We start from the raw sequence: 15245 nt of genomic DNA, 5'->3' as shown, positions 1-15245 counted from the left end.
CCCCCACCCCCAACCCAGGATCCCCAGGGCTCAGTTTTCTCTACGTCCCTGCATGGCCTCCCCCCCTCCAGCCAGCAAGCATCACTCAGGGTCTTTGAATTGGTACAAAGTTTACTAGGTCATACAACATGGCTCACAAAAGCAATGGGGAATTCCAATGAGGGCACTGTTTGTTGGTTTCGTTCCTTTTACCCAAATGGAGACAAGACACTTTCCCGCAGAACTGCCCACCTCCCCTCCCACCCCCAAGACAGACAGAAGGCAAGACTGTCACAACGTGGCTCTGACCAGTTCCACGGACATACGATTCAGTGGCATGGACACGTCTCGATGGGAACCTCGGGACGCCAGACAGCAGTGGGGGCTGGGACGGGAGGAAGCCGCTCAGATGGCCCTGGGAGGGGGAGTCCCGGCAGTGTCTGCTGGTGAGAATACATTTCACACGGGGGATGAGTCCCCAAGGACGGGCTGCAGAGGCCCAGAAGGCCTGTCAGATGGAGTGACTTTTCATCTTGGGCCAATAAATAACTCTGTCAGACGAATGCAGAAACCGGAAATGGGCGCCACTAAACTTCACACGTGGGGAGCGGACGACCGGGCTGAAATCGGATCATGCAGAGTGGCAGGGCAGGTGAGGAGGGGCCGGAGTGGGGAGAGATTATCAATAGCACACGCTCTATTTTGTACCCTACATTATGCGCCTTAGTTGGCTTGCGTCCCCTCCCCGCTGCGGCGATGGCGGGCTCTGGCGCCGGTGGCTCCCGGCCCAGCTCGCTGGGAGGGACAGGGGTGGCCGCCCGAAGAGAGACGTGCCGGAGGGGCAGCAGGCCGGGGGACCGGGACCCTTAGCTGCTCGTTTCTTCCCGGAGCCGGACGCCCACTGCCGTGATGAGGGCAGCCCCCTTGCCGCTCCCGTCTTCGGACAGGAGGAAGGACACGTTACATTTTGGTGACAGTTCCTTCACGGTTTGGTACATGATTCTGGAGAAGCTGAGAGAGAAAACACACAGAGGAGGGTAAGTGGAGAAGATGCAAAGAGACGCCAGGCCCACGAGAGGATGCCTCAGGACCCTAATGACAGGGGACAACCGAGATGGGAGGGGCTTCCTGAGAGGGGTTTGGGGGACACTGAATTGGTCCTGATCCTACCACCTCAGTTTCCGGCAGGGAGGAACAGCTGAGAATCCAAACAGAAGTGACCAGAAGGCTCATTAGGGCCAGGCCAGGAATACCGTGCTCAGACACAGCCATCCCCCAAGCCCAAGGCATCTGGGGAACAGAATACGGAGAAGGGTGCAGCACCTGGTGTGGCCCAGCGCCAGGTCAGTTCAGCTGCGGCCCCTCGAGGTCCCCAGCCCGTCACTGTCCATGGCCCAACACCTGGCCTCCAAGGCCAAGAGCGGCAGGCCTCCGGTGACGGAGACCCTCAATGACGGGTGACTCTGGGTTCCCACACTGTGTTTGGGCAGTAAGACATGGCCAGGCTGAAGCAACTCAGACCAATGGAGCTCTCAGGGGTGAGCCCGCCTGCCCGCTGTCGGAGCCCTGCGAGGGCCTCCCCGCAACACAATACTACCTTCCAGCCCTGCCCGTGGCCGTCAGCCATGAGGACAAGGACACTTGGCTGTGGGGCACTTGAGCATGGATTCCAAATGATGGTGCGGGGATCACAGCCAAGAGCGTATGGCTCCAAAACCTAGCTCTAAACCCCACCGGTGTGCTGCCCCAGGGGACACAGAGGACAGCTGTGAAGGTGGAGAGACAGGGGCAGACAGAGCAGTTGGCTCCCTCCCCAGCCATGGCCATGAGCTAAGCAGCGTATGCCCACACTGGTTTGGGTGAGGCTGCTTTTAAGGAAGTGACATCATGGCCCTGATTACCAGGGACGGTCCTAGTGTAATTAGTAGCGGCAGTCTCTTCACTGGCAAAAGCACCGCAGTTTAGACAATAGTAGAGTCACTGCATTCAGAAAAGCCAAGCTTTGGGATATGTGGTCGATCAAAGAGCAGGCGGGGCTAAGCACAGAGTGTCAGACCCTTGACCAGAAAGAGGCATCTCCCCGTCCACCCCTCTTCCTGCTTTGCAAGCCTCTTGAGAAACTGCTCTAGCAGGTGAACAAGACAAGGCGTCTTCCTCCCTCCATCCCCACTGCCTCTCCCCGCTCAGCCTCCTGGCCGGGCTGCAGCTACCCAGGCTGATGGGTAAGGCCACACCCACCCTCCCCTCGGACGCTGCCTGACCTGAGGGGGCACAGGAGGAGTGGGGAGAGGGACATCTATGCCACCAGTGTGAGCTGAGCCAAGCAAAGCCACTCCTCTCCAAGGATCTCAGTTAAACTTCGGAGCCACTCAGGGTTCCTGGGTGGCTCAGTGGGTTAAGCCTCTGCCTTCGGCTCAGGTCATGATCCCGGGGTCCTGGGATCAAGCCCCGCATCAGGCTCTCTGCTCAGCTGGGAGCCTGCTTCCCCTTCCCCCTCTGCCTGCCTCTCTGCCTGCTTGTGATCTCTGTCAAAGAGATAAATAAAATCTTTAAAAACAAAAAACAAAAAAACAAGCTTCGGAGCCGCTCGTCAGCTGCTACCAGACAAGACCCAGTCCCTGAATGCACAGCCTCGGGTTGGCTGTGTCCTGGTAAGGAATTATCCCAGGGGGAGCAGGGGACTCACATCCTGGGGGCCCATAACCCATCAAGGGACCCCAGCAGCGCAGGACACCCCGACCACCCAAGCAGAGGCCCCACTCACTGAGGGTGAAGCTTGTAGAGCGTTCCGTCCACGCCCACAGTCACGTTGAGGTGGTCCAGCCCTCTGTTCTCCCGGATCTTATCCACCACAGCAGCCATGCCCGCCCCACACAGCTGCGCGGCCCTCTTGGACACCACCCCGCACACGGTCTTGACCAGGATACTGTCGTCGCAGGTGCTGTTCAGGCCCAGCTGCTGGAGAATGGCCCGGACCTGGAGCAGCGCTAATCGGTCACTGCGGTGGACAAAAGCCAGAAGGCTGGATGATGCAGGGCCCTGCAGAGCAGCCTGGGAGCCTGCACTAGGGGACCAGCCCCAAACCACTGTACTTAGCATGAGGAGGGTTTGTGGGGGCTTCCTTTCTCCAAAATATTTACTTGTTTAGTTTTATTATTTATTTTTTAAGTTAATTTTTTAAAGTGACGTCTATACCCAGCACGGGGCTCAAACTCACAACCCTGAGATCAAGAGTTGCGTGCTGAGCCGGCCAGGTGCCCCAGCTTCTGCGACCATTCTAAGAACAAGGTGGCTTTTGCTTATGCAGAGCGCCCTGTACCTGCTCTCATGGGCCACCAGGAACGAGGGCAGAGGCAGGGAGGGGGCGGTCCACGTGCACAAGAACACAGGAGGAAGCGACCCTCCATGGGGCACACTTCCTGTGTAAGCACGCGGCCCGATCCCAGGCTGCCTTTCAGATGAACGCAGGCGGGACCAGACCTGTGACTCTAGGCTCTACTGGGCTCCGCGCCCTCGACCAAGTATCTGTGAGGAGCTTCACCCTGACACGGAGTCCTACAGCTTACTCGCCTGACTTCCAACAAACATACATAATGCTCCGAGTGAAGAAAAGGAAAATGGTTAATAATAAAATTATAGGGTTTCAGTATGTAGCTGCTCAGGGTCTACTACTCCAGAGGGAGGAGGAAGTCCTCACACATGACAAAACATCCCGTGAGGGGCCTCCACGCTCATCACAACCCCCCCGACCCCGTCCACCCTGGGTCCAGCCATGTGGACCTCTAACAGCGGGGATGCCCCCCATCGCTCACCTCTCAATCTGGGAGAGATATTTGGTCTGAAAGATGCCCCGGGTCTTGAGTGTCTCAGAGATCTGCCCTCGGAAGAGGAAGCCCTTCTTGGTGAAGTCGATCAGGATGTTGCGGACAATTTCCCCCAGGTACATACCACTAATCATCTTCTCGTACCTGAAAACACGAGCAGGGGCTGCTGTCTAGGGGCCGCCTCTGGTCTCCCAGCAGCCCCGGGCGCTTTCTTGCCCCTCCGGGAGCATCACCAGCCCACACACCCAGCCCTGTGCTCAGCGGAGGCAGAGGGACGCCAGGAAGGGCTGAGGGGGCTCGGAACCGAAATCACCAGGGCTCCTGTCTAAGAGCTGAACCATCTCCTCCTGCCTCTGTCTGGCAGAACCCCACTCCGCTCTCAGCTCCAAACTCTCCTCCAAGAGGCCTGTCCTCCCCCGCCCCCCAACCAGGTTCTATCTGCCCCTCTCAGGCTCCCACACATCCTCCCTTCCCGTCACAAGGCACACAGGGACACTGCCTCTCTTGGCCCTGCTGCAGAAGCCCCAGGAGGCCAGGACCCGTGTCCCGCTCAGCTTTGGGGCCGAGGGTCTAGCACAGACCCTAGGCTCTCAGTCAAGTGCTCAATAAATTATCTGCAGAATAAGCAAACAACCAGTCTGAGTCTTAAAGGGACAAGAAGACAATGAGGGGAACGTTCCCACTAAATTTCTGAAAGGTTTTGAAAAAGCCCAGAGTGCTGGTCAAGCCCTCAACACAGGGAGGAAGCCACCCAGGCTGGAGGGTCGAGGCGGCTGCCATGCTCTTGAGGGCAACCTGTTCCTGGGGCTTCTGTCTCCTGCCCTCGTGTGCTCAAGTCCCAGTGTCCCCAAGCTGGGAAGAGTCCACTGGGCCCTCCAGAGGATTTCAGGGGCTCCAAAGGAAAACAAACCATGAAACGGCGCTACCGTCATCGGTTCCCCTCCCGTCCTTCCCACACCATCAAGGACACCAGCTCAGTGCGGTGCCACCGGGGCTCTGACCCCTCCACCGCCTGCCACTGCCCTGCCGACCCAGGGGGTCCTCGTTTAGAACCTATGGTGGGGAACAGGAGCTAGAATCGAGTGACGCTCGTCTTTGCTATATTCATTTTACGATTATCATCTGTTTACAATAATCCTGGTTTCCCCCTCTTTCTCCTTCCTTAAATTTAAGTAAAAAATAGAAGCTGACTTAAAGAAAACCATTGAGTAAATAACAGCGTGGGTGTATCTGGAAAAGGCGAAGATCCTGAGAGTGGTTGGGGGACAAGTCTCGTTTGGGAGGTGCTGCGCCCCCCCCCCCCGCCCCAGTGCTTCTTCCTGTTCCTGGGGACACAGCTCGGACCAACCCATCCTGGCGACGGCCGAGGATGGCCTGAGTCCTGAGAGCCCCAGATAAGGAGTCCTTGGTCTGTCTGTAGGGAGGACAGACACTGACATCTCAGGCAGGGCATCTGGGACTCAGGTTCCAAACTGCCTTGGACCCAGGCAATGCAGGAGGCTGGGGGACAATGAACAGAAGCCCCCACTGGCCACATCCTAACTCACTGTGCCCTCTGACAACTACAGGTCAAGTGCGTTTTACTTCCGCCAAACAAAACAAAAACCTGCTGACCAAGAGGCTTCTATTAATCTGATGGGGAAGAAACACAGAGCAGTGGAAAGACCAGAATGTTCCAGAATGAACACGGTCACTGAGGGAAGTGGTGTGGCCGCTGCCACCCTGTCCTCTGGGCAGACTCCTGGGCAGAGGCAGCACCTGGTCAGGACACCCACCTGGGCCCACGTGTACCACGGTGGGGGTCGGTGGGGGGGGGCATTCTCCTGGTTCTCTGCTCTCCTTGAGCCAAGAGCAAAGGTCAGGAGGGAATCTGAGGGACTGTGTCCAGACTCCACTCCTACTAGAAGCTTCTCTATTTCAACAGGCAGACCACAGCCTTCCACCCTCACCGTCCTGGCCCCCCATGTGTCCTCTGCCACCAAGCAGAGTTACCTTTGCTTCCCAGCGTTCAGAGAATACTCATCCACCAGCCTGTCATAGACCGTTCTGATGTCATCCAGACACCCGTTGTCCCCAAAGGCACCCCACTCCATGTTGATACACATGTGCCCCTCATTCCCCTCCAGCATCTCGACGTTCTTCATTTCTTCCATGTAACAGGCATTGCTGCCGGTCCCTGCAACACACAAGGGGGCAATGACAGGCCGTGGCCCCCGGACCTGGGGTCACAGGGAGAGCCGGGGGCCTGGGACTCCAGGGAGAGGGGGGTACATTCTTGCAACAAATAAAGCAACAGCTTTGCTTTCCTACTGTTTTCCAGGAAAAGCTCGAAATAGAAGGAGAGTCAGAGTTAAACTACCCAGAGAGCATCTGATTCACTTACTTGAAACCAGGACGTCAGAATCGAGGACCTCGCGGGTTTACCTGCCCAGGCAGAGCTCTGTTTATTTTAACAGATGACGGTGTGACAACAAAGAACAAGGTCTTCAGGTCGCCTGAGTGGCTCAGTGGTTAAGTGGGTTAAGCCTCTGCTTTCGGCTCAGGTCATGATCTCAGGGTCCTGGGATCAAGCCCTGCACCAGGCTCTCTGCTCAGCAGGGAGCCTGCTTCCCCCACCCCTACCCCGCCTGCTGCTCTGCCTACTTGTGCTCTCTTTCTCTGTCAAATGAATAAATAAAATCTTTAAAAAAAAAAAAAAAGAGGACAAGGTCTTCAACGGCAAAAGTTTAGGCAGTATTCAGATTGGAAGGATATTTCTCTCTCTCCACACACGCACACACAACTGCATACATGCACACATATCTAAAAAATAAATACACTGGGGCTGTCTACCATCACCCCGTGGATGTCTGCTCATCCTCACAGATTGAACGTGGGAGGAAGAGGGTGTGAATGCAGCAGGGGAGGGGACGGGGCTGGGACAAGCTCCACTCCACCCGCTCACTCTCACCAGCTGCCAGGAACTGAGCAGGAAGGCCAGGCCCAGCCTGGTGGCGGCGGGGAATGTGCTGTGTCACACCTAAGCCCATTCAGAAGCTGAGGTGCCAGGTGGGGTGGGCCAAGAAAGCTTTGCAAAAGGAAGGAAGGAACAAAACAGCCCCAGAGTCAGGCCCCCAAAACCTTACACCTGCAGCTGCTCCCCTGTTTTCAGAATTTCCTCGGGAGCCAGAATGGTTTTATAAATGAAAAGGTCTCCCGAACACCGGGAAGGCAGCCTTCAGAGGCCTTCTCCCCATCTCCCAGACACTTAGCAAAGGGTCTACCCAGCAGGCCTGCTGGCCCTCCTTGACCAGGTAGGGCCTGCAGAGGTTGGCCAAGAAATAGGGCCTTCACCCAGCATCCGGACACCAGGAGCAGACTCAGTGGGACAAACGATCTTCTCACAGCCCGAACTGATGTGCTTCTGATACGACGCGCTCTCGAGTCCAGACCCTCCTGTGTCTGGACTACAAGGGTACCCTCAGAGCCAACCTCTCTGTGGCCCACCCAAGCAGCTGGGATTGCTCACAGGACAGTGGCTGCTAGAAGCAAAACGGTGCCTGAGACTACTCTCTGGCCCTTGCCCACAGTCAGGGGAGAAGGAAGGCTCTGTCCCCTTCCCAGTCATGGGCTCTCACCCCTCAACTCATGCCTGGTGGCCTTCCCTATAGGCCCAGTGGTTGCCCTGGTGGCCAGGCCGGCCCCAAGTATTCCCACCCTGTCCACCCAAGCCATGTGAGCCATCTGGGGCCTCGTTCCGGGACAGCTCCGTTCTGGCCATCTGGTCGCAAGCCTTGGGGTGAGTATTGGGAGGATAAAGTCCCCTGACGGCTCTGCAACCTTGTTCCAAACTCTGGAGGCAGTAAGGGGACAAAAGGGACAGATAGAGTATCTCCCACAGAGGACTGAGCTGCTGGCTTATGGCCCTACAGAACAGGAAAACCCAGCCTTCCCTGCCCTGAAGCGACAGACTTTCCAGGACACCCACCTACGATGAGTCCAACCTCGCAGGTAGGCTCCTCATAAGCACAGGTCATCATGGTGCCCACCGTGTCATTGACCACAGCCACCACGTCCAGGTCAAATTCCTTTGGAAAGAAAGGGACACAGCTTTAGGGGAGCGACAGTGCTTCCTGGTGCCTCAACTGAAACAGCTACCTCACCAGCCTTTAAGAGGTGACTAAATATTCCTGCACTAACTAAGCACCTGCTATGAATGATGAATCGGAGAGCTAAAGAGAGGAAGCATTCCACCATTTCACAGATGTTGCCGAGTGCGACAGAGGCAGCCTAGAGGGAATCGCTGAATGCAGAAAAGAGGGACTATGGCCGAACAGCTCTCTCTCGAGAGTTCAGTGTGTAAGAGCCTTCCAGAAGGCAAAACCGAACTACCAATATCCATTCCTCAGAATCCGTCCTTCGGAAACAGCCATGAAGGTACACAAAGATACTGACTGCATGGCTTGCGCGGACCAGAAATCTAGATCAAAAGGGGCTATGTGCAAACCTGTGTAAGACATGATTCCAGCAACCACCGCGCTGCTGTGTGGCCACAGGAAAGGACGTTGGTCTCTATGTGATGACAGGACAAGATGCCTTCTTCGCATTAAGGGAAATAAGCAAGGTGTAATAGTGTGCGTACGGCAGGGTTCCTGTTAGGAAATGTGCGTACGTGGGTCGGTCTCTGCACAGAACGTAGGGTGGAAGAATGCTAACGGGGACAGTGGTGATGTGGGCCAAAGCAGGTCACCAGGTTTCTTTCTGGTGGGATGTAAGCTGTCTTACGTACTCTGCTGGGTGCAACCAATCCCTCTTTCAAAAACCCATTCAGGTCAGCCTTCCCCACCGCCGGCGCATTTGATTACTCTTTTGAACTACAGGTATTCGGACTTTTTTTTTTTTTTTTACTAATTCCCTCATTGATAAATCAAACAAAATTTCTGGAATTTTCCATTTTATATTTTTTCAATGTCCTCCAGCCAAAGACCATCAGAGACACACCTGCAGTCAAACAGAGCCGGGCACAGGGACCAGGTGCCACGCGGGTGACACAGCTTGTAGGCATCTCGGAACGGGTTAGAAAGCCCCCGCTCCAGGATTTGAGCCTGGACTGGTGGTTTCTGGGAGGGCTCAGAGTGGGGCTCGCTCTGGCCTGGAGGCTGTCCGGAAGCAGGACCACTGTCTGAGTGTATGCTCTGTGCGGACAATAGTACTGACTCCTCTCCTTCCTGTCCAGTTCAATCAGTTATGGAGTCACACTCCGTGTTCACCAGGAGCCCAGTCACCAAGGCTGACTGTGCCCAGACACCAGGGGCTGCTTTTTCCTTCTTCAAGCTGTCGGAGAGTCATGATTTTACCTTTCTTAAACCATCCTTTAACAACATAGAACAGTTCACCTCCTTTTTACCTGCTGACAGTTTAGGGAATCTCCCTGCCCAGGTCACACACGCTTCTGTATTGTCTGAATTCTTTACGACCCAGCAGGGACAATTTTTTTAACATCCCCCTCAAACAGTGAAGATTTTTAAAAATATCCTTTCAATAGTTACCTCTCTCCTTTTTATCGCTTCCCTTAGTAACGTGGCTACATCGTGCCCCACACAGTCAGTTGCCTTAAAACCCTTCGTCCAGGTGATCAAGATTCCCTGAAAGAGGAAAAGCACCAGGAGAGTCCTGTGGCATCAGCCCTTCTAGACAGAACGTAACATTTCACTCCCTCCCTCCTGAGTAAACATCTGCGAGAATTTACAGGGAGATGAGGTTAGAGCATCTGAGGCCCAAAGAAGGGGCCCTCCACGGGCCTGCCCCCTCCTAATGGTCCCCATGGCAGTCTGGTCCACAATGCCCATTTCACAGATGGAGAAACCGAGGCGTAGAAGGATAATGGTGCACCCCCTGGTATAACAAACTAGTTCCCCTAAAGAACAGTCTGCCGACAACGTAAGTGGAGAAATGCAAACTTTTAGGAACACTGTTACTGCCTAAAGGAACCTTCGGTTTGAACAAAGTTCTACATTTGCTGGGTGTGTCCTCGACTACAATGACCACAGGTGTCAGTGAGGGCGAACTCCTTAAACAATGCAGAGCTTTAAAAACTGCAAAACACAAGTTTATATGGACCTAGCTGCTGAGATGTAAAAATGCTTCAGAGGAAAAAGCCCCAAGTCAGCACGGTGAGTGGATTAACTGGCTTCCAGAAGCGGCCCCACCTCGCCTCCCTAGCGCTGCCCACCGTTTGCCTTAAATCCTAAGGTTCCATGTGATCTGATGCCACTCCGGGGCTCCCTCCCTGGCCACACCCCCACCTGTGACACAAGGAGGCACCCGTGGCTCCTCCAGCACGACAGGCTCCGCCTTGCGTCCCGGAAGAGGTGGGTGTGGCAAATGAGACAAAATCAACAGAGAAGGGTCTTAAAATGAAGCAGAGGCCATGACATACAGCTGGATCAACCCACTGTGACGTGGGAACCGTTCCGGACAAAGGGACGAGTGAGGCTGGAGGAAGCCTCAAGGCCAGCACTGCCCGGTGCCTGCAAGAAAGAGACTTACCGCATCCAGGCTCGTCTGCTTGCAGGGGAACGAGAAGGTGAAGCCCAGGGGCATTCTGGGGCCTTTGATCCCCATGTAGTCCAAGAAGTCCGAGATGCAAGAGACAATGTGGTCAAACAGCTGCAGGAGAAAAGAAGGGATAACCCATGCTCTCCGGCTTCACGCTTCAGGGCACGCACGCGAGGGCACATTTCCACGCTTGCACGCACACACACACGCGCCCCAACACGCACAAAGTGAGCGCCCCCTCAGGAACTCCGCAGGCCCCTTAGCGTCGGGAGCCCAGTGCTGCTGAAGGTGCCCAGAGCTTGCAGGCCAAGGACACGACGGCAGAGCCCCATGCACCCCGCGGCAGACTGGGGGCGGACCACGGAGGACACTGGACGTGCAACACACGTGGGCAAACTGTCTCACCTCTTCCCCGGTGCCCTGCATGATTTCAATGGGAATGGCATAGATCTTGTTGTGCATTTCCACCGTTCTCTTCTTCCCACTGCGGATTTTCACCAGGAGGACACGGAAATTTGTTCCTCCAAGATCAAGAGCCAAGAAGTCACCGTGCTCTGTTACAGTCAAGAACATAAAGAACATCAAAAACAGCTAAGCTCCTTGTGGCAGCCAGGAGCCCCAAGACCCGAGCCCCCTCAGCTTCTGCTCCCTCCAGCACACAGCTCGGGCTCAGGGAGGATGGGCACGAATGTTCTGACCGCCACGACCTTCGAGCCCCACTGCAGGAACCACCAATCCGAGGACCCACGGATGAACCACCAGTCCCCATAAACAAACTTCTCTGGGGTTCCTAAAAAGCATGGCAACAGTGAGCCAATTTTAGGGAAACTCACACAAAAACTGGCAGTTTATATCAATGTATAGAGTGTTTGTAAAAATGTGCACAGTCATCCTCTTCCCTGTACTTTTCCTCTGCAAAGTGACTCTGCAGTTCTTCCCATCGGAAGATGGAGTCGGTTTCTCCTCCCCTTGGCTCCAGCCCAGCCTTATGACTCGCTCTGGCCGACAGAGTGTGGCAGAGGCAAAGCCGAGCCAGTCCCAGCCAAGGCCTCCAAGAGCCTTAGAAGTCCTTCCTCTCCTTCATGGGCCCTGATGCTGCCAAGTGGAAGAGCCCAGCAGCCCCTGGAGAATGGGACTCACAGCCAAGGCCAAGACTGCACCCTCACTGAGTGCTGACAGCTGGGCGTGTGAGCAAGGCCTCCGGGCTGACCCAGCGACTGCAGACTCACAAATGCGTCCAGCAGAGACCCTCTGGGCCTGGCCCAGAGGAGCAGTAAGACGTGGTTGCCGTTTGAAGCCACTAGGCTTGAGGTGGTCTTGAATGCAAGGGTGTAACACAGTCGTACGTCACTTACTCGTGGGACCTAATGCCCACCACACATCTGATTTCCAGGCCCACCCGAGAAGCCCCTCAGCATCCCCAGAGCACTTAGCAAGGTCAGCAGTAAGGGCTGGATTCTGTTCTCCCACCTGCCTGGAGCCCCGGGTCCCCGTCTGCCGCCCGCACACCGTGTCAGGAGCTAGGAAGGGCGCACTGGGCATCTATGCTTCCGCCAGTGAATGTGTTTGGGAGAGGACCCACGGCCATCCCAGCGCTGCGGGACGTGCCCAGGCTCACTGCTGGAAGAACACCTTCTGATTCTGAGCGGATTGTAGTTTGAGAGATGGTGCTTGCCTGGGAGGCCGGATCCAGGGCAGGTCAAGTGCCCTGACTCACACACGGGGCCAGGCAGTGGGAAAAGTGGAAAGCGAGGGTTGCGTTTCTAGTTCCTGCCAAAAATACACACATCCGCAACTTCCCTGCAGCCCTGCTTGGCCCCTGATGGGAGAAGCAGGAGGGGTGCGTCCGCCGCGGCAGAGGCCCTCACCGGTCCCATCTGGAGTGCTTCGGACAAAGGAGGGCAGCATCTTGACCACCGCCTTGTCGTGCGTCTGCTTCCTCAGGCCCATATCCATCTCCGTCCGCATTCTCTTCTTCACCTCCAGCAGCATGTCCTTGGTGAGGCGGAAGTGGGCCAGGGTCTCCTCGATCTGCCGGTGTTGCTCAGCCAGGCGGTAGGCCACCGCGGTGACCATGGCGGCCCCCTTGCCACTGCCGCTCTCCGAGAGGAGGAAGCGCACGTCAGAGTCAGGCACCAAGCGCCGCAGAGTCTTGTGGAACCTCCGGGAATACCTGGGGGCCGGGGGGAAGGAGCAGGTCACAACAGTTAGACTGAGCCATCTGTCAGGGAGCTCTGGTTCCCCTTTCTTCTCCCACATCTGAATTCCATGTTCTAGACGTGATTTTCTCAGCACCCAAGTCATACATGTGCTTTGGAGAAAAGCTGGCAAATGCAGAGAAGTAAAAAGGAAAAATGAAAGGGCCCGCAGTCACACACATTAAGACATGAGTATCAAATACAGAAAACTCAGGGTCCACAAAGGGTTCTGTCCTCCATCAGGACACGGGGCTGACAGCACGGAGGTCCAGAGCCCGGTGTTTGGAAGTCAGACAGACAGATGGAAGACAAGGACAAGCTCTGCACCCGCATTAGGTGACCTTGGGCCTGAGACTTAACCTTGGAGTCCATGAGGACTGACAGGATCTGGCGGAGAGTGGGGTGATGGGAACTGAGTGAGTTCAGCAATTGCTTATTCGATTGGTTACTGGCTCTGTGAATAACCACTCTTGTTTTCTATTTTCACTTGCCCTCTCCTTCCGCCCCCAAGAGTCAAGACTTCTTTATTGGCCAGAAGAGAACTTTAGGACTCAGTGAGACAGAGAACCTCCTCAAAGTTTATGGTCTGTTTTAAGTGTGGAAGGCTGCCTGCCAAAGGAAACAGGGAAACCAGAACCCCAAAATATTAACAGTGACCAGTGCCAGGGGCAGGATGAAAAAAAATCCCTTCTATTCTCTTTGTCATTTTTTGAACTGTCTCAAGTTTCTATACCAAACACCTGTGGCTTCTGAAAGAGAACACATCGGATCAAAGTTACTGGCTGTACTCGTGACATTGGAGATGAAGAGCTCGGGAGGGCACTGGGGGTGGCCGGTTGCCAACAGTGTGCACGTGCTCGACACTACAAACTGTATACTCAAAACTGGTTACGATCGTCAATTCCATAGCGTGTATTTCACCACAATTAAAAAAAAATGTTTAATATAATGTTGCAAATCCCTTTCTTATCCAAACATTTGCCAAGAAACCACCTATCCCTCAAAAAGATAGCTGGTTTCCTTATCAAAAATTTTACAGTTACTGGGGCGCCTGGGTGGTTCAGTCCTTAAGCGTCTGCCTTCGGCTCAGGTGATGATCCCAGGATCCTGGGATCAAGCCCCGCATCAGGCTCCTTGCTCTGTGGGGAGCCTGCTTCTCCCTCTCCTTCTGCCTCTGTCCCCTTCTTGTGCTCATTTCCTCTCTTGAATAAATAAAATCTTTTTAAAAAGTCACAAATACTTTAAAAATACAGAGAGAGAAAATTATGAACCTCACAGATGAGGACATGTAACGAGCTCACGCCCTAGCTGCTCAGTACCAGAACGGTTTCCATTTAAGCCCACATTTGCTTAACTGTGTTTAGAACGAGCTGTGAAGGTCCCACAAGTCCACGTCACACGCACTTCGTACACAGAGTGCCGAAACTTCTGAGGTCTCGTGCGAAACCATCACATCATGGGCAGCTGTTGTTAATGGCACACGAAGACTCGGAATTTCATCTTTAGCTTTCAAAAACTGGACGAGCCATGTTCTCGGTACCACAGAAGGCTTCTGCCGCTAAGGGGTTCGGTACACGAGAAGGCAGCCCCTCATCACCAACAGGGACCAGCTCTCACACGCAAAGGTCTACAAGCTGCCTGTTTTCAAAAGGTATGTCTGAGGGCTGGGGGGGCCTTCCACAGGAGCTTCCAAAACAAGAATGTAGGCATTGCAACATGACCCAAGCAAGCTACAGGGAAGATGAAGGTCTCTGACACAAAATGAATGAGCAAGAGAATTTAAGATACAGACACATTCCACCCAGTGTTCCCGGCAGCCACAGATGTCTCTAACAAGACGGAAGAAGTGAGGGGGAAAGGACAGTACAGACGCAACACCAGGAAACTGACTGAGGGCCGGGTACTTCTCAAGTGGGCAATTCTGATCTTTCTGCCCAGAACTACAATTGTCTTGTGTGCCAAAAACCTTCACTGGGTGCAAAAGTCTGACCTTTGGAGGAAGTCTTCGGCCCAGATGGGCACTGAGTGCCAATGGTAGCAAAGGGCAGACTCACTGTGGGTGCGTCTTGTAAAGAGACCCGTCGACACCAACCGTGGTCCGCAGCCTGGGTGTGCCCTTGTTATCTCGAAGGCGGCTCAAGATGGCGCCCAGCGTTGCAGCCACCAGGTTGGCGGAGCGAAAAGAGACAATGGTACACACGTGCTGGACTGAAATACAGTCGTCGTCGGATGGCTCCACTCCCAGGCGGGTCAGGATTTCTCTGGCATTGTGGAGGCCTTCCTTATTCCTGTGAGGTGAGAGGCCAATAACCGTGAGTTAAGGATCCTATCGGGGAGCGCAAAGCACTGAGGGTCCAGAGTCCTGGGAAGGGGAAATCCATTCACTGTGTGTGTGTTGGGGGGAGTATGGGATTAAGACCGTCAAATGCCTGAGAAGAACACATGAAGGAGTCTCCTCCATAAGAAATACCAGGTAATGAGAGAAAAAACTGCTGGGCTGGGACATGACACAGCAGGGCCATGGAGAGAAGTGGAGGTGAGACGTGGTCGCCTTCGCCCGAGAGCTCGGTGCTCAGGAGACGCAGGCAATTCTGCTCTTGAGGTCTGGCTGGGAGTCGCCCTGGGATGCGGACACCCCTTTCCTTGAGGTTTTCCAGTCAAATCTGAATTTTCTGCATACCTGTTCTGTGCGTCTTCTGTCAGATTC

The 15245-nt window shown here is 54.7% G+C and overlaps 1 protein-coding gene across 1 annotated transcript in view; it reads right to left on the bottom strand.

Moving 5' to 3' along the window:
* Positions 1 to 93: 93 nt before the first annotated feature.
* Positions 94 to 15245, bottom strand: part of HK1 (hexokinase 1) — a 60777-nt gene continuing 45625 nt past the window's right edge. Inside the window, exons 9-18 of the mRNA XM_046026755.1 lie at positions 14593 to 14826; positions 12209 to 12513; positions 10746 to 10894; positions 10332 to 10451; positions 9332 to 9427; positions 7771 to 7870; positions 5796 to 5979; positions 3792 to 3947; positions 2744 to 2977; positions 94 to 990 (exon numbers count right to left, since the gene is read on the bottom strand). Coding sequence (XP_045882711.1) covers positions 846 to 990; positions 2744 to 2977; positions 3792 to 3947; positions 5796 to 5979; positions 7771 to 7870; positions 9332 to 9427; positions 10332 to 10451; positions 10746 to 10894; positions 12209 to 12513; positions 14593 to 14826 — 1723 coding nt within the window. The 3' untranslated portion in view covers positions 94 to 845. The remainder of the gene's footprint in view (positions 991 to 2743; positions 2978 to 3791; positions 3948 to 5795; positions 5980 to 7770; positions 7871 to 9331; positions 9428 to 10331; positions 10452 to 10745; positions 10895 to 12208; positions 12514 to 14592; positions 14827 to 15245) is intronic.

This window comes from Meles meles, chromosome 13 (genome assembly GCF_922984935.1).
Source record: "Meles meles chromosome 13, mMelMel3.1 paternal haplotype, whole genome shotgun sequence".
NCBI lineage: Eukaryota > Metazoa > Chordata > Mammalia > Carnivora > Mustelidae > Meles > Meles meles.
The sequence above is the reverse complement of the archived record's forward strand: the minus strand, read 5'-3'. Positions and strand labels throughout refer to the sequence as shown.